Raw genomic sequence first — 20,008 nt, forward strand, 5'->3', positions numbered from 1 at the left:
AATCATAATAAATTATTCATTAGCTCAACTAGCTGATTCATGTATCTATTGCTTGAACAGACGTGTAGAGATACTCAAATTGTTTTTCATCAATAATGTTAGTTTTTGACAGTACTGTCACCTTTTATTTTCTGTTGCTCCCTAGGGCCTCAGAGGAGCCCTTGCCATTGCTTCTATTGGTCCCTACATGAATGAAAACTAAAGACCATGGATGCCACCATTTCTGAAAACATCATCCAACATGCCTCAACTCATGAACAAAAAGCTCTGAGAAAATAACAGTGTGAACAAAAGACGGGACTTAACACTGAGAACATGAAGGCGCTGTGACGGGGTACCTGGACCTGAAATTAACTCAGGAAAAAAAAAAGCTCAAATCAAAAAAATGTTTTTTTTAAAAATATTTATTATCTTTAAGCTCTGAGCTCTGACAGACAGTACAGAAAGCTGTTAACAATCCTGAAATATGGACTGATTAATGATCAAAGTCATCTGATCAATTATTGATCAGATGGTTAATAAGTCAGGTAGCTCATTTCAGATTCAACATGCTTAAAGAAGAATCAGCAAAAAAAACAACGTTAAAAAGACATTTTAACCAGCTGACAAAGTCAATTAAAAAGATCACTGATTTAGGTTTAGTCCAAAATAAAACTTTAAAGTGCAGTAAAAATAAACAGACATGTGGACTACAGTGTGGAGGGACACTTTAAATGTAGAAACATGCTTAATGCTGTCTTTAGAAACATCTTTAGTAACAGACATGAAGGTTGCAGTGAGTTAGTCTGATTTAGAGTAGATGAAAGGAGACGGTATAAAATATAATTAACCCTGTCTTTAAAAACATCTTTAATAATGAACAGACTTGCAGCTGTCTCAGGGGGTAACATCCATCCATTTGGACAAAAGTTCAAATAACCAAGCTGGACAAGGGCACACCTGCGACTGGTGACACCAACCAGCATCAAATCATCACTTCCTAACTGCAACTCTTAGCCTCGACCTACAGTAAAACAATACATAGACCTAGGGTAGGCCTACAGAAACACTTTATATTATTTACTATAGACCTACAGTAAGACCATATAAAGACCTACTGTAGGCCTACAGCAAAACTATATCTAGACCTACCAAAGGCCTATTGTAAGATCAGACATAGACCTACGGAAGGCCAACAGTGGACCTACAGTAGATCTGCAGGACACCTGCGTATAGACCTAGAGTGAATCTACATGTAGACCAGCAGTAGATTTACAATAGACCTACAACTGCTATCTTTGTGAATCTCTGTTCGGTCTTTTTTTTGATCAATCACATTAAATGGTGTTCCCTCCTTTCAGCTGAGTCTCAGGTGTGACTGTTTGAAATTAAAGGTGCAGCACAGGTGGAGGTGTTGGTCCATCTCATTCTCTCTGCTCTTTTGGGATCACACTTGAAATGACATCACAGTTCTCCTCTGGGAGGCTGTAGGTAGAGATAGGTAGGGGGCGCTGCAGGTGGAACTAGAAGAGAAATGAAACAAAGCCTGCGAGTTATTTCTGTCAGTAATCTTGAGCACAATCATTCACACCTGACATGCATCTTAATCAAATCACGACTCGCATCCTCCTAAACTAGAGGGATATTTAAGCTGCAAGATTTCGGTCTCTTCCTCTGCTGCATCATTGCGACTGGATCAACACTGTGCTCTTGCCTTCAACCCACCTCCACCCCAGCATACACCTGTTGGCTCCAACTAGGGGGTTTCAGCTGTTATCTTTTCACTCCTCAAATTCTGTATGTAAAATCTATGAGGAGGGATTAAGTCTGATGCTAAACATATTATGTTGCATAATAATAATTAAACAAACTTCAACGTGAGATCAATGGCTGAAAGAGAGTGGACCTGGTCAGAGCAGGATCTCTAAAAGGGAGTTTAGATTCAGGGACACAGCTTAAATATTTCAGAAAAGAAGTTTATAGTGGAAATTGAAACAAAGGGTTGGTCACATTTAGAAAGTCCCTTCATGTAGTAAATGACTTCAGACATCACGGACCTGGGGTCCTTGCCAAAAGACGGCTTCATGTGATCAGTGAGAACACTTTCATGACTTAGGTATCAAGACCATGTCCACCTGAAGAGGTGGTCTAGGGCCTGATTCATGTGGACTCAGGCAATGTGTTAGAGTTAACCTGAAGAGATGGTCTAAGGTGCAGATCATGTGAACTGAGGCGCCATGTCAGAGTCCACCTGAAGATGTGATCAGGGACAAGATTGATATGGACAGGTAATCTGGGGATATGAACAATCTCCAGTTCTGGTATCCCATTCATGAGAAGAGTCTTAAAGACAACTCTAATTGTCTCCTGTCTCTTCATAGACCATCCTACCTTTGTAGACTGGCCCAGCACTTGCTTATTCTCAGTTCAGTCAGACCATCTTTGTGTACTCACATCATCTGGGATCTTGTATGGTGGACGGAGCCACTGTTTTATCCTTTTTCCCTTGAAGAGGAGGACGTAGGCTGAGGCAATCCCCATGAGGATCAGGACGATGACCACGATGGCTACCACACCTGCACTCACCTGGACACCTGAAACAGACAGACAGTCAGCTGACTCAGCTAGTTGATCCTGTGGACAGTTGAAGTTCTTTAAATGTGCTTCATTTCAAAATGTCCAGGTCTCCTTGGCTTAGTCTCAGGAAGTGACCAAGTCATTATTCTAAAATGTATGAGAGATGGTGTGAGATGGACAATATCACCTGTATTTGGGATGGCCTAACCAGTATGTGGGATGGCCTCACCTGTATGTGGGATGGTCTCACACAGTGGGCAGGAGGGGGGGCCCACAGGCTGACCATGGAGCATAAACTCCACCTGAGTGCAGTATCGCTGCCCCTCCTCCAGAGAAGGCAGTGTCACAGAGGAGGGAGAGAATCTAGAGAGCTGGGAGAGAAAAAGGGAAAATGCACAGGTAAGATGGTCTGTATGGCAAGTTGGATGTCAGCTCTGTCATGGTCTGTCTTTGAGATAATGGATGTTGGTCCAACCATGGTCCTTCTTCATAAGACGATGGATGTTGGACCTATCATTGTCTGTCTGTGAGACAAAGGATGTTGGGCCTATCATCGTCTGCCTTTGAGACGATGGATGTCAGAACTATCATAGTATGTCTTAGGGAGACGATGGATATTGGACCTATCGTGGTCTGTCTTTGAGATGATAGTGTCGTCCCTATCATGGTTTGTCTTTGAGACAATTGATGTCATCACTACCCTGGTCTTTCTTTAGGAGACCATGGATGATGGCCCTATTGTTGGCTGTTAATAGGTCTCCTAAAGACATCAGTGGTCTTTAGGAGACCATTGATGTCAGCTATATCATGGTCTGTCTTTGAGACAATGGATGTTAGACCTATCGTGGTCCTTCTTTATGAGATGATGGATGTCTACCCTATGGTTGCCCTTCTTTCTGAAAATGGATGCTGGACCTATTGTGGTCTTTCTTTGAGAGATGAGAGATATCTGCCCTATCATGGTCTGTCTTTATGAGACCATGGATGTCAGCCCTATAGTGGTCTGTCTTCAGGAGACCATGGATTTCCTCCTTGTGGCCAAAGGTCAATTGACAGTAGAATCTGTAATCTAAACTGAAAGGCTCTGCTGCCTCCAGTAAACCTCTACAGTCCTACTAAATACTGAGTTTATTTCTATGGAGTTATATTTGTGCCTCAATTCTCAAACGAGAAAATATGAGTGCAGAATAATATATTGTGAGTGCACACTGATCATATTTTGTGGAAAAATTAAAATTCAGCAAAGAAAAACATCAGGTTTAGCCAAGAAGAATATCTGCTGTGCTCAGTTTCATTCCATGCTCTCTCACAAACTCTTCTTCCTGATGTGAACTTTTTTTGTTTTTTGCTTGGGTCATATTTTTTTGTTCTCAAATGCTTGTTTTTGTTTGATACAAATAAGTTTTGTTTGAATCTTTTTGACACATAGTTCATTCAATAAACTTCCTCTGTGCTTTCACTCAAGTTGTGTTACAAATTTTCCACACAGTCAGCCAATCAGAGAACTCAGGAGAGGGGCGTTAACTCTGATTGGTTGCTTTGGCTCCAATTGGATTGCACAACTTGAGCGAGTGCACAGAGGAAGTTGAGCACACATGGACATAATGGGCATTTTTTTAGAGAGGGAGAGAAAGTTTGAGCAAGCACGCTGTGGTCTGCCAGCACACGGAGGAAGAGTTTGTGTGAAAGCATAGAATGAAAATGAGCTGAGCTTGAACTGTTTGATCAATTTGATTTTTTTCTGCAAAACACGACAAGTGTATTCTCGCAGTAATTTTTTCTGCACTCAAAGTTTCTCATTGCTCGCTCAGGATTGAGGCACAAATATAACTCCATATATTTCAGCTTCTTATTAAGTTGATGTAATTGCCAGAAATTGTGGCGGATTAGATTCATTTTTACACTTATTAGTTGTCATCAAGCTTGCAGCCAGACCATCCTCCCTCCTACCCAAAGCCCCCACACCTGCTGGGTGTCTCCCTCTCGGGTGTAGTTGACCCGGTGCTCGACATGGGCGGCATGCTCTTCTGCAAGGCTGTGGTTACGACTCAGGTAGACAGTCAGGGAAGTCGGCCGAGCGGTTAGGCTGACAGCAGGTGTGCACGAGTCACCTGGATGACAAAGGGATAGATATCAGCCATTGGATGGGGTGGGATTTACCTGAGGGAGGGTCCATGTGTGTTCTTACCGTGTAAGCTACACGCCTCAACAGGTGGGGAGTTTAGGCCCCGCCTCTCTGCTCGTACTCTCAGCCTCACACAGCCATTCCTGCTCTCCACTGATGTCACAGTGACATCACAGGAAGTGGATGAGATGTGGACGCAGGAGGGGACATCTCTCCACACGTCAGCATGATACCTGTGGACAGGTAAGAACCAATCAGAGGAGGGACTTCTGGTCTAGCAGGCAATGGAGTAGGACACGTCTTTCACTGCTCTTGCAATAGCATTAGGGGATGTGCTACTTTTTACTTCAAAGGACTTGAGTTAAATGTTTGGCCGTCCAAAATGGGTAAAACTCGGAAACAGTGAAAACAGGAGACAGATTGCCCTGCACAATCTCCACGGCCCACACCCCAAGCTGCAACCTCGCCCTGTGGTAGTGACTCTCCCTCTTCACCGTCGTCAGATGCTAGTATGCTAACAGACATGACAACTCGCGTTGAATTCAAAGCTGAATTAATATCATCACTACGTGAAGAAATGTCTGCCATCTTCAAAACAGAGCTACAGGCTGCTTTGGGAGAGAACCTATCTTTCATGAAGTCAGAGCTACACGCAGTGAAAGCGGAGCTAACAAGTAGCATTGCTAGTGCCCAGTCTGATATGAACGCACTGATGACCTGCTCTGATGATATTCAACTCTCCAGACAAAGGTAGAACATAGGTGTGCACGATTGCAATTTTCTGGCCGATCATCGATCACCGATCTTTAAAAAGCCTGACCTGCCGATTCCGATTTTGGCCAATACCGATTTTTTTATAACCGACAGCATACACCTTCAATGTTCCAATCTTATTTTATTGAATAACATTGAACAATACCCGTGAAACAATACAAACTTTCTGTTTTAACTGCACGAGGTAGTTCTCCCAATATAAATGAGAAGTTTAAAGCGTTGCTGTCCAAACTACTAAATTATATCAGTTCCTTTAGTCTTTCATTTTTCACATTTTAGTAGGTAGAGGCATAGGAAACCGATCTTATCCACCAATCTTATTTACAAGGATCAGCCGATCACCGATCTCCTAAAATTAAGGAAATCGGCACCGATACCAATTTTGGCCGATCGATCGGTGCACCCCCAGTAGAACAGCTATCGGCTGATCTGATAAAACTTGAGAACACATGAAGATCTTGACGCCCGGTCCAGGTGTAATAATATACGAATAGTGGGTGTACCGGAGGATACGGCAGCCGCCTCCACCACTGAGGCGGTTGCTTCCTTGCTTAAAGAAGCCTGCAAGCTTGAAAAAGAACCTCTCCTTGACCGCTGACACCGCACACTCAGATCAAAGCCGAAACAAAACGAGCCTCCCCTCTTGTCCTATTGTGGTCCGTCTGCACTATTACAAAGACTGTGTGGACATTTTGAAACGAGCCAGGGCACAACAACGGATCAAGATTCAAGGTATGACCATTTCGATCTTCCCTGACTTCACTATGAAGACGGCCCGCGCCAGAGCAGCTTTCAAAGATGTCAGACGTCAGCTACGTGAGATGAACAGGCCAGGACTGCGCTATGGTCTTGTGTTTCCCGCTTGTCTTAAGATCTCCTACAACGGTGCCTAGAAGGCGTTTAAGATACCAGCAGACGCAGAAGCCTTCATTAAAACTTTAGGCAAATAAGATAGCAGACAAAGAGTGTTATACTGTCACTATGACTTTCATATAACTTGGACATTGACTAATGGATATATTTTACATCAGTCTATTTACGAGTTTGTCATGTCCTATAGACATAGCACTTCTGGCTGAGATATCCATTCTTCTGATTGTCGTTCTTTATTTTTCCCACATTTATGATGGTTAAATACTCAGTGGGGTTAATGTTTTTGAGCTGGTGAATGGGGATAGATACCTAATGTTAGAAATGTAATGCATAATCAGTATGACCACTTTTCATGGGGAGGATGCCTGTTTTATTTCACATTTAATTGGACAATTCTTATTTAATACTTTTTCAAAATCAGTTTTCTGTCCTATTTATTCTTTTTACTGCTTAGTTAATGCAGATATATAAACATACTATGGGATGCACTTGTTATATAGTGACAATTTATGTTTTGGGTTTGGACAAAGGTTATTGATAATCAATGTTACAGAGCGGTGAGTTAATGAGTTATCATTTAAGGTTATAATCCTCCCTTCGGAATGTTACTGCTCTTACGGGTATTATGTTTTTTTATATATATATACATTTGTCCCTTTTCTATACATCACGTTATAAGCTGTTGAAGTAATATTGAAATCTTGTGCGTGCCTTAATACTCTGTCTTGTCATCCATGGTGATGATTTGCAAGAGCCTAGACAGTGGCAGCTGTTGCTTCGTATACCGAAAGCATGAGAAGGACTTTGACTCCTTGTGGGGTCTGCACTGGGTATTTTGTGGTCCTGCCACAGAGTCTTTGTAAGTGCATCGGGGGGAAGGGGTTGGGGTGGGTGCAGATTGGATTTATGTTAGTTGTTTTGTTCCTTCATACCTGTTTTAATTATGCTTATTTCTGCTTGTTTTTTCATTCTCTCTTCTATCCTTTCCTCTCTCTCTTTCTCTCCTCCATGTGAGGGGGGGCTTAACTCTTATCACTCCCAAGCCACTGATGGTCGCTAATTCTATCAACTTGGGCACCAGCTCTACTGTGAGGTTTGTCAGCTGGAATATCAAAGGACTGGGATGCCTTGTCAAGAGAACAAGGGTATTTACTCATCTGAAACATCTCAAAGCTGACCTGGTGTTCTTACAAGAGACGCACATGCGTAATAAAGATCAAGTCAGACTAAAGGTTCCCTGGGTCACGGAAGTGTTCCACTCCAATTTTAATTCTAAATCCAGAGGGGTTGCCATATTGGTCCGTAGGTCAATTCAATTCTCATCTTCTAAAGTAATAGCTGACAAGGAGGGCAGATATTTAATAATATTAGGTTCACTGCATCAGGTCCCAGTTTTGCTGGTAAATATATATATGCCCCTAATCTTTACAGTCCTCAATTTATGAATAAATTGTTTGAACAGCTTCCCTTATCGAATGATACCTTTCTTATTTTTGAAGGAGATGCAAATTTAGTTGTCTCTCCTCACTTAGATCGTTCTATCACTGGTAATATGACTGCATCATTGATGTCCAAAGCCCTCTCTGATTTTATGTTAAATAATGGTTGTGTTGATCCTTGGAGGTTTTTTAATCCTCAGGCTAAAGAATATTCCTTCTATTCTCACATACACAAAACGTTCAGTAGGATTGACTATTTTTTCATTGATTCTAGATTAATACCCAAAGTAAACATCTGTCGATTATCATCCCATCGTTATCTCTGACCACGCTCCAATTACAACGGACATGCAGATTTTCCATAAACCTCGTTATTCATCATTGTGGAGGCTTAACAGTTTGCTTTTATCTGATAGTAATTTTATTAAATTTATTTCAGCCGCTATAGATGACTTCATTGCAAATAATCAAAGTGAATCTGAACCCATCTCTTGCTCCCTCTTGTGGGAGTCAATGAAAGCCTATATACGTGGTCAAATTATTTCATTTTCTGCTAATTTAAAGAAATCCCGTCGATCTAAAATACAGGACCTCTCCAATGCTATAAAGAATGTGGATTAACATTATCTTGACTCCTATATCAAGGAATCACTTATTCAAACCTTCACTTTCAGACTCATCCTTCTCTACCTGGCACGATAAAGGGCTGAAATCTTTTAAAGATTTATACAAAAATAATGTTTTCTGTAGTTTTGCTGAGTTGCTGGCTGGATTTCATCTCCCATCCTCCAACCTTTTCAGGTATTTTCAAATTCGGAACTGTGTAAAATTACTATTCCTAATGTTTCCACAAATGCCTCCAACTCAAATGTGGGAAGAACTTTTACAACTTAATCCCTTTAAAAAAATCACAAATTTCTAGGATTTACAGACGTTTACTATTATCTGATGATACTCACACTACTAGGGTAAGAGGGGCTTGGGAGGATGAACTTGGTCTGACATTTGAGGATGATTGGTGGGATGCTGCCCTCGATACCCTTCACACAAGCTCGACATGTGCACGTCACACGCATACAATTCAAAGTGCTGTTTAGAATTCACTACTCTAAAGCGAGATTGTCTCAAATATATCCTGATGTCACAGATAGTTGTGATAAATGCCACCACTCTCCCTGTAATTTGACCCACATGTTTTTTTCTTGTCCCTGTTTGATTAACTTCTGGAAAAATGATTTTGATTCAATGTCAAAAATTCTCTCGATCTCTGTAAATACTTCTCCCCATACTGCTATCTTTGGGGTCCCGGAAAACTATACTCAATTCAGTCACAGACAATTAGAAGTTTTGGCTTTTACTTCCTTGGTAGCACGACGCCACCTTCTTTTACAATGGAAATCTACTATATCTCCCTCCAGTGTTATGACAAACTCTTCTTCAGCACTACTTCATGTGTGTTTTCATCAGTCACAAAGCTGTAGTCCTTGGCTCGACCACTCAAGGTCGTTTCCATGGAGACTTCAGTCCTGGGGGGCTGTGTGTGTGATGGACTGTGGGCCAAAAGGGGGCAGGGAGATTCAGGTCTGGGCTCCAGTATTATGGAGTGGCTCAGAGAAGTGATGTCTTTTTTGAAATTGGAAAGAATCAGATACTCTGTCAGAGGTAATATGAATAATTTTCACAAGAAATGGGACTCTTTTATGGCCTATTTTAATTCTTTAAACCCCTGTTAATCCCATAAAGTCCCCCCCTCACTCATTCACTCCTTACATTCTTTCATTTCATTCTTTCTTTTTCCTACTTCTCTGCTGCTTCCCCACTATCTTTCCTCTTTTCTATCCGGTTTTATATAGTAGTTTAAAATTTTGTGTGTGTGTTCTTTGCAAAAAATTCAAAAATTATTAATGGGAGTATAATTCGGTGCAGAAAGAAATTGTATAGACTTGGATGTTTATATTGTAGATAAGATGTTATTTGACCTGTTACAGAGATTTTTAACTTTTTATTTTTTATTTTTTTATACAGGTATATGAAGATGTTAAGATGCCGATGTAACTGTTTCAGCAGTTTCTGTGCAAAACTCCCAAATAAACATATTAATGTTAAAAAAAAAAAAGAACCAATCAGAGAGCAGAGGGGTCTAAAAGCTAAAAAAAACAAAGGTCAAAAGATTAACATGGCTCACCTGCTTTGGACGCTGTAGGTGAGGTCTGTCTCTGTGGGGGGAGGAGTCCATGTCAGCAGCTTCTGAAGAACACGGACCTGTCTGGGGGACGGTGGGGGGTCCTCAGTCAGGACTGATGCTAAAGATGAGGAGGATGAAGAGGATAAGGAAGATGCAGAAGATTTTAGAACATTTTTTAGCCCAGTTTAGGTGAAGTTTTAGACCTAGCTGAAACCTAGATTAGACCCATTTTAGGCCTATGTTAGACCCATTCTAGACCCAACTCAGACCCAATTTAGACTTAATTTAACCCTTGTGTGGTGTTCATATTTTTGTTACTCAGCCAGTGTTTGTGGTTCTGGTGGACCCGCTGCATTTGTGGGTTTTTAATTCAACATAATCAAACAATTTTATGTTAAAATACTCAACAGATGTTTACTTCATCCCAATTACAAGCAATATAAAAAGCATTTGTTTAATATTTGCCTTTTGCCTTTGTTAGATCACATTGATGAATTAAAGTGTTACTCGTTTTTAGTTAGTTTTGTAATAAAATGTAATATAATCAAGATATGAGAGGAAAAAATTCAGATTTACAAATTAAGCCAAATTTTCTATAGCTATTGATTTTTATTTATTTGAACTTCAACAGAAATTTTACCCATTCAGGTCAGTTTACACAACAGAAATTGAACGCATACAGTGACCATGTCAGTCTAGACAACACAGCCCCACTGAACAGACTGCCTTATCATACCAGCCTATACAACACATGAGGGGCAGAGTTTTTTTTAAAGCGCAGAGGCTTTGAAAAAAAAAACTCTGTGTGTGATAGGATGAACATTCTGTCCGTCACATCTTTATGGGCCAATTAGAGCAACAAAACACGTGAAGTAGCTGTAACCGATTTGTGCATGTGCAGCTACCGAGGAATAACATGAACCATGGCGTCTGTAGACATGTCAGTACACGACTTTTGACATTTTTTGAAAACAACTCACTACTGTTCTTTGTTCTTCTTTTAACAAAGAAATGTTATCCAGTTCTGATAAAACTGGCACTTTAGTTTTAGACCCAGTTTTAGACCAATTTAAGACCAGGTTTAGACTAGTTTTAGACCCATTTCAGACCCAGTTAAGGCCCATTTTAGTCACAGTTTTAGACCAAGTTGTTTAACCCATCTTAGACCCATTTTAAGGCCCACTTTAAACCCATCCTTAGGCAAATTTTAGACCCAGTTTCAATCTTATGTGTGACACTGTTTCAAATGCACTTTAGACCCAGTTTTACACCCATTTTAAGACCTAGTTAAGACCCACCTTCAGACCAAGTTTTAGACGAGTTTTTAACCCTCTTTCCCAGAAGTTTACAGAAATGTCAGTCTGACTCTTAAATTGCACAGAAACGTTGACAACAGATTAAGAAGTTGTTTCAATTGTAGAGTGGTTTTCTCTAAGTTGTCAATAGTTGTTTTTATCTGGACAGATTTTTCTTGTACAAATTTTCTCATATAAAAATTCACAAATGTATTCGAACAACAATGAGCAGCTCTAATCATTGATCTTCCTGGTCATTTCAATAGGTGATCAGTTTAGGATTTAATATGCTGCTCTTTGTGATGTCATTTAACCGGAGATCGATAACCTCTTTCAGATCAATAATAATGACGTCATTGTGTTACTTATAAGAAACACAACGGTAGGATAAAGCCCTTCTTCAGATGTATTTATTGGGCTTTTCGTGCCTTTATAACATGGAGAAGGACAGTGGAGAGTGGGAAACTGGAGAGTGGGGAGAGACATACAGGAAAGGGCCACGGGCCGAATTCGAACCCAGGCCGCCCGCGTACATGAGTAGCACCTTAGAGTGCACCCCGGGATAAAGTCTTTTAACCGAAACAGGTACGTTTTTAACTGTTTTAGGTTTAACTGCCCCCATATATCGCGTCATAGCTAGCACAGAGCTAACGTTAGCCCACAGGTGAGCGCCCCTTACCTGAGAGGAAGTGTAGAATGGCCAGCACCATGACAACCATCGTGGTGTCATTGATGAGCGTGTGATGGCGGTCGGTAATGTTCGGCCTTCATTACTGTTGAAATATTAAATTTGAGGCAAATTAACTCCGGTCTGTCTTCCTCTTCCTCTTATTCTTCTTATTCTTATTCTTCTTCTGCTTCTTCTTCTTAGGTTTCGGCCTATGGTTTCGGCAGACTAGGCGCAGCCAAGGCGTATTGCTGCCCTCTGCTGTTTTCAAGCGATTTCTGTTAATACTAAATCATATATTCCATCATGTATATTCCAATGGAGTGCAGATACTGCAGCAGCTTCTTCATAGTATTCCAGTCTTCCGGATTCAGCAGTGTGTGCATGTTAAAAACAGTCTCTCCAGCTGCTCCCAGATTTCTGAAAAGTTTCCTCATTTGAGATGAGTATCTCTTGCAGTGTAACATTACATGTGTCACAGTCTCTGCCTCTCCACATTCACTTTGTCCATCCGGGTGTTTCCCAGTCAGAGCCAGCCCACTTCTAAGACCACAGTGTCCGAATCTTATTCTGGTGATGACTACAGCGTCCCTCCTGCTGCACCCAAAGCAGTTATTCCTTTCCCCTATGCTTTTTTGTATATTATAAAATACCCTGCCTTTGCTTTCCTTATCCCATGAGTTCTGCCACATTTCCTTTGCTGTCTGATTTATAACAGATGAGTATTCTGGTGGTCCAAAAACCAATTCCAGTTTAACTTTTTCCTGCTTTACTGCATTTTTAGCCATAATGTCCGCTTCCTCATTCCCCTGTATACCCACATGTGCTGGTATCCAGATGAATCCTACCTCACACCCTATTTTGTTAATTCTATACAAAATTAGGCACATTTCCATTATTAAGTCAGGTCTGGATTTGGAGCGTGCCTCTATTATTGTCTGTATAGTTGCTGCTGAATCACTGCATATGACTGCATAACTTGGTTTGTTGTTCTCCACCCACTGAAGAGCCTTCAAAACTGCCATCATCTCTACTGTGTATACTGACGTGTGATCTGATAACCTATACCTATAGTGACCTCCATTTTTGCTGCAAGTGTTTGTGAATTTTGTTAACAATGTCTTCATCCTTTTTCCTCCAATTACTATTTAAAAAGCTCAAATCAACCTCAGGTTCTGTAAAAAGCCATGGTGGAACAGTTGCCCAGCAGACTGGGGGACACACTCTCTCCTCCAGGATACCTATTTTCCCTGCGTTGTCTTTTAGCTTGACTCCAAAATTAACTTTGATCTTTCTTTCCCTCCCCTCAAATTCCCAGTGCTGGTCTAACAGTGTTTTAGTTGGAAAAGACTCATCTTGCCCTTTTATTTTCATCAAATACTTCAGCCCAAGCTTAACCCTCCTTATTTCCAATGGCATTTCTCCCATTTCTACCAATAATGCTGACACTGGGGTGGTTCGAAATGCTCCGCTACATACTCTTAAGGCTTTTGCTTGCACAATATCCAGAGTTTTCAGAGTTGTGTGTGCTGCTGATCCATACACCATACGCCCATAGTCTATGCACGATCGAATCATTGCTCTGTAAATCATCAACAAGGTTTCTCTGTCAGCCCCCTAATCAGTTCCTGCCAGACACCTTAAAACATTTATTACTTTTTCACATTTCACCACTGTTTTCTCTATATGTGTTTTCCATGTCACTCTTTCATCCATCCACACTCCCAGATATTTAAAACTCTTAACTCTTTCTAGATTATGACTGCTGACCATCAGCCCTATATCTGGTACTTTCTTTTTATTCCCAAACACCATGAACTTTGTTTTGTCTATAGAGATTTTAAATACCCATTTTTATGTCCAGTCAACAACTTTATCCAGGCTTTCCTGCATTTTATTGAAAATGTGAGTGAGATTCCTTCCTCGTTTCCAAATAGCGCCATCATCTGCAAATAATGACAAACCAAGGTCTCTGCTCACTGTACTAAATATGCCATTGATTAAAATGTTGAAGAGCACAGGGCTGATCACACTTCCCTGGGGGGTGCCATTCTCCACTTCTACCTCTTCAGGTAACACACTACCACCTTTAACCTGTATTGTCCTGTTGCCTAAAAAAATCCCTAATCCAGTTAAATAGTCTCCCTCTTACTCCTGCATCGTGTAAGGTGATTAATAGTCCCTCTCTCCATAACATATCGTATGCTTTTTCAATGTCAATAAATACTGCGACAACTGCTTTTTTGTTTGCAAAAGCTCTCTTTATATCTACATGTAAGTTCATGACTGAGTCCATCGTTGAACAACCCTGCCTAAACCCATTCTGGTATGGCACAAAGTATCTTCTTTTTTCCAGCATGTACACTAATCTGTATGTTATCATGCGCTCCATGATTTTACATATCACTGATGTCAGGGCTATTGGTCGATAAGAGCTGGGGTCACTCAGCTTTTTCCCCGGTTTCAAAATTGGGATAATAACTGCGTGTTTCCATTCTCTGGATAATTTGCCAGACTCCCACACACTGTTAATTAATGCTAGCAGCTCCTCTAAAACACCAACTCCTGCATGTTTGAAAAGTTGATACTCTAGTCTATCTCTACCTGAACTTGTGTCCTTGCCTTGGTTTATTGCTCTTTTTAGCTCATCTAAAGTAAAATAATTATTAATAGCATCTGAGTTATTATTTTCCTGCAGTTTACTAACTTGCCCGGTTATTACTTCTTCTCTTATTCTTTTATTTCCCTCGCTTACATTGTCTGAGCTATGGACTTTTTGAAAATTGCTTTACTAACATATCTGCTTTCTCTTTATTGTTTATAGCCTCCTCTCCACTATGACAAAGGACAGGTAGACAGCTCTGCTTGCATACTCCAGACATTCTATGAATTAAGTTCCACATTTTCTTTGTAGAGGTCTCTGGCCCCAGTTTGCAACAAAAATCTCTCCAGCTTGTTTTCTTTTCCTCCTTTATGATCCTTCTGGCTCTGGCCCTCAACTTCTTATATTCAATTACATAGCTTTTTAATGGATATATTTTTAGTTTCTTGTATGCAGTAGTTCCGGTCCCTCATTTACAGTGTGTTTACAGTGTGCCTCCCATACCTCTTTTGGATCTACACCCTTAAATCCCAGCAGCTGCTCTGCTGCAGCAGTAATTTCTCTTGCCACATCTGATTTTTTGTTCGCAACCATTTTCACCCTCCACATTGCTTCAACCATAAGTGCCAATAGCCTTTTCTTATTGACCACAACCATGACATCATCACTTTAACATTTCTCCTCCTTTGATTTGCCCTTCATTGATAGGCTCCGCTCTGCTCTGTGTTTTCCACCCTTCGTAGTGCTTCTGCATAAGATGCTTTGTTCTCCTTTCTTATTTACTGTACATTCTCAGCTTTTTGATAATGTGTACATCCCCTATAGGAAGCTGGATGATTACCTCCACAGTTGCAACACTTCGCTGTTCCTTTGCATTCTTTCCCATCATGATCCCCACCACACAATCTGCACCTTCTTCTCTCCCTGCACACAGCTGCAACATGCCCAAATCTTTGACATTTAAAACATCTAATTGGGGGCCTTTCATAGGTCTTTACAGAGTAGCTCATGTATCCCAGCATCACCCTTTTGGGGAGCTCTTCATCCTTAAATGTCAAAAGTATGGGAGTAAATCCTCTATCATTTTTACCCATGCGCTTCACACCAGTTACATTCCCTCCTTTCAAACTCCTCAGCAGCTCTTCCTCTGACACATCATTTGATATATTGTATATCACCCCTTTAGTTTCAGAGATAGAGCGCGGTTTGAACACTTCAACCCTTTTGTCCAGGATGTTTTTTATTTTAAGTGCCTTTTCTTGCTGAGCCTGTCTTGCATATAATAGAAATCATTCCATTATTCAGGACAGTAGCATATATTATCCTTCAACTCTTTTGTCAATTTCAGGGGACTGACAGAGAAGAACCCAGAGCCACCCTTGACTTTTATCAGGACTTTGAATCGCACCTCCTTGTCAAACTCAGCCCTCCTTACTTTAGCCTGCACATTATCAATATCACTATCCTGTGAGGTATCACCCCTAGCTGTGTGACCTCTTTTGGGTCTATTCCTACTCACAGTCTTCCATGTTTCCCCACTCCCAACCCTATAGTTTACGTCCTGAGTGGACATAACTACCCCTGCTTTGGGAATGTGGCTTTAACTTCTCCCTTGTATTTGGGGACCTGCAGATCAGTCAGAAGCTGAGCTAGAATACCGTTGTACCGGGCCAATAGGCCGTCGGCCGATATCCCACACACAACTCCCCACTCAATCCACTGGCACCCCAATACACAATCCAAAATCAAAAAATTACAGCCAGTTAGTCCATTTTAATCCGTTTAATAGCACTGCTTCAACTCACACACTCCTGCCAACCAACGTTCCAACTTCCGCGTCTCTGTCACTTCCTCCTTTCTCCGGCAACCAACCGTCCTAGCACTTCCTGTACACAGACCCGTTCACGTTCTACTTCTTCTGAAGACGAAGGTGTTGTATTCTTTCTAGATTTTTATAAGGCCTTTGATTCAGTGGAACACCCATTTATAATGAAAACTCTGAAATATTTTGGATTTGGTTCAAAGTTCATTAAGATAATTTATATAATGTATAATGGGATAAATAGCTCTGTTGCCCTCCCTCAAGGTACAACTAAAAGGTTTGAGGTTAAACGAGGTATTCGCCAAGGTTGCCCTTGCTCTCCCTTATTATTTATTTTAGTTGCAGAGCTTCTCGCTATTTACATAAAAAATAGTACAGACATAAAGCCATTAAATGTGTTAGGTCATCATTTGTCAATCACTCAACTTGCAGATGATACAGCTATCTTCATTAAACAATCAGAGTAGATCCCACTAATAATCACAAAAGTGGAGAAGTGTTCAAAAGCATCTGGGTTATACTTGAATTTAAAAAAGTGTGAGTTACTCTCAGTTCATGACCACCCACTGATTGAACTGTATAACATTCCTGTAAGAAATGAAGTTAAATATCTAGGAGTGATTATAACAAAAGATATAAAAGCTAGAGAACAACTGAACTTTGAGTCTGTTATAAAGAAAAGCAAATCTATTCTTATATCTTGGTTACAAAGGGATCTGTCAATTTTTGGACGAGTTCTGATTTCTAAAATAGAAATACTGTCTAGATTAACGTATCCTGCCTTTTCATTAGCAATGTTGGATAATTTGATTAAATCAATTAATCAGATTATTCTCAACTTTGTGTGGAAAAACAAACATCATTATATTAGGAGAAACGATGTAGTTAAGCCAATAAAAGATGGTGGTTTAAATGTAATTGACTCTGAAGCAATGAATGGTATGATAAAACTAAAATGGCTTCAACAATTTATCTGTAATAGCAACGGTATATGGTACAATCTTCCTTCTAGAATATTCAGTAAATGCGGTGGCATTGAATTTCTTTTAAAATGTGATTTTTGTGTTTCTAAATTACCCATCAAGTTATCAAAATTTCATCAACAAGTCCTCCTATGCTGGAAATTGGCCTTCAAACATAATTTTACTCCTCACAACTCTTCAATTTGGAATAACAGGCATATATTGTCTAAGAGAAAATCTTTCTGTTTTTGCAACTGGTTGGAAAAGGATGTCTGGTCTATTGTACACTTAATGGACTCAGAAGGAAATCTTCTTGATAACGATGACTTTCCTAATAAATACAACATCAGTTGCACCAGAAAAAAATACTTAGAAATTACAAGAGCAATCCTTGATGCAATGATGAATATGATAAAAGGCATGCTATCATATGACAAAGTACTTCCACTTTTACCTTTACCTTCTATTAATGATATAAACTTTACAGAGAGGAAATGTACAAATAAAATTATAAGAGGTGCTGTCACAAATGAATTTTTTTCCTCTCCTGCTAAAAAGAGGGAATATTTTACAGGAGTTTTCAAAGAACCAAACTATAAAAATCAGAACTAGATACCTTTCCCTTCCAGTTTCGCCCAAAGCTAAAGAAACTCATCTAAAGACAATAGATGATATTTACCCCTGTAATGAATTTCTTAGAGATTAAATTTTGAAATAAATGACATTTTGTGAATCTGAAATTGAAACATTGGAACACCTTTTTTTTGAGTGTGAATTTGTGAAAACCTTCTGGAGATCTTTTCAAGACTGGACATCTGAAAAAGTTTCAGAATCATCCATTCTAAGTTATGATCTCATTAAATTTGGTGTTTCAATGGAGGATAGAAAAAAGGAAAACATGTTTAATACCATTATTATTCTGGCCAAACAACATATACACAAGTGTCGTTTTATGAAAATGAGACCTTTATTTTGTGTCTTCATGAATGAGTTCACAAACTTCAAAAAATCCCTGAAATACATTAAAACTAAACAAGCATTAGATGTAATAGATTTTATAGATGCCTTAACCCAAGAATAGACCGACCTCTAATTCGTTAGTTTTTTTTTATTCTTAATTTCATGATTGTTATTTATGTATTTTCTTTTCTCTTCTCCAAAGTGTTATCTGTTCAATGTATGACATGTTCCTTTGTCTGAAATGTTGGTGATATATTTTGTCATGAATGTAACTGCCAGATTTTGATTCTGAATTTAAAAAAAAAAAAAAAAGAAAAGAAAAGTTCTACTTCTTCTTCCGTGAAGACGGCTGGATAACATTGTTGTGGTGCATCATCGCCACCTGCTGGTGAAAGTCAAGATCAGGGACTTTCTCCATAGTCATAGTTTATTTAAACAGGTTTTAAAGACTGGAAAAATCAGTAACATATATATACATCAAAGCAAATAAATTGAAATGAAATGAAAGCATGATAATAAAAACATAATAAGTAACATTTATATCTGTCAAAAGTAACTGAGATGTCATGTTTCACAGTATGATAAAAGTTAACCCCATTTTTGAAGAAAAAATCCAAATTAAAAACCTGTACATATAAATACACTGCTTAGAAAAATAAAGGGATCATCACAATGTAACTCCAAGTCAATCACACTTGCAGGATATCAATTTGTGAATCAATTTCACCTGCTGATGAGTAAATGGGACAGATGACAGGTGGAAAGGGGGGGGCAATTATATAAAGGAAGGGTTTGCAGGTTGTGGCCACAGACCATTTCCCTCTCCTCATCCCTCCTGGATGATTTTTGGTTAGTTTTGCATTTTTCCTGTGCCCTCACCACTAGTGGGAGCACGAGGTGATATCTGCAACCTACAGAAGTTGCTCAGGTATTGCAGCCCATCTAGGATGGCACATCCATGTGTGCATGGCAAGGTTTGCTGCGTCTCCCACCACAGTGTCAAGAGCCTGGAGGAGATACCAGGAGACAGGCCAGTACACCAGGAGACAGAAAGGGAGCCGTAGAAGGGCAACAACCCAGCAGTAGACCGCCATCTGCTCCTTTGTGCAAGGAGGAACAGGAGGAGCACTCTACAAAATGACCTCCAGGCCACGAATGTGCATATTTCTGTTCAAACTGTCAGAAACAGCCCAGCACCATGCAGCCTGATTGGCATTTGCCAGAGAACACCAGAATTGGCAGATTTGCCATTGGTGCCCTGTGCGCTTCACAGATGAGAGCAGGTTCACACTGAGCACATTTGACAGATGTGAGAGAGTCTGGAGATGCCATGGAGAACGCTCTGCTGCCTGCAACATCCTCCAGCATGACCGGTTTAATGGTGGGTCAGTGATGGTCTGGAGAGGCATATCCTTGGAGGGCTGCACAGACCTCTATGTGCTAGCCAGAGGTGCCCTGACTGCCATTAGGTACCAGTATGAGGTCCTCAGACCTAGTCCAGTGGGCCTTGGGTTCCTTCTGATGCATGACAATGCTTGGCCTCATGTGGCAGCAGTTTGTCAGCAGTTCCTGCATGACAAAGGCATTGATGCTACTGACTGGCCTGCCTGTTCCCCAGACCCGAATCCAATCGAGCCCCTTTCTGACATTAAGTCTCATTCCACCACCGCCATGTCACACCAGACTGCCCAGGAGCTGACTAATGACCTGATCCAGGTCTGGGAAGAGATCCCTCAGGAGACCATCCG

The 20,008-nt window shown here is 40.3% G+C and overlaps 1 protein-coding gene across 1 annotated transcript; it reads right to left on the reverse strand.

Moving 5' to 3' along the window:
* Nucleotides 1–394: 394 nt before the first annotated feature.
* ifngr2 (interferon gamma receptor 2) lies at nucleotides 395–12,119 on the reverse strand. The gene is made up of 7 exons (XM_041806259.1): nucleotides 11,927–12,119; nucleotides 9,953–10,070; nucleotides 4,745–4,914; nucleotides 4,522–4,667; nucleotides 2,786–2,927; nucleotides 2,434–2,573; nucleotides 395–1,502 (listed from the first exon to the last, which is right to left on the reverse strand). The coding sequence occupies exons 1-7, from the start codon at nucleotides 11,964–11,966 to the stop codon at nucleotides 1,404–1,406; spliced, it is 855 nt and encodes a 284-aa protein (XP_041662193.1). The 5' UTR covers nucleotides 11,967–12,119; the 3' UTR covers nucleotides 395–1,403.
* Nucleotides 12,120–20,008: the final 7,889 nt, after the last annotated feature.

The sequence above is a fragment of the Cheilinus undulatus genome, linkage group 15 (assembly GCF_018320785.1).
Source record: "Cheilinus undulatus linkage group 15, ASM1832078v1, whole genome shotgun sequence".
Taxonomy (NCBI): Eukaryota; Metazoa; Chordata; class Actinopteri; order Labriformes; family Labridae; genus Cheilinus; species Cheilinus undulatus.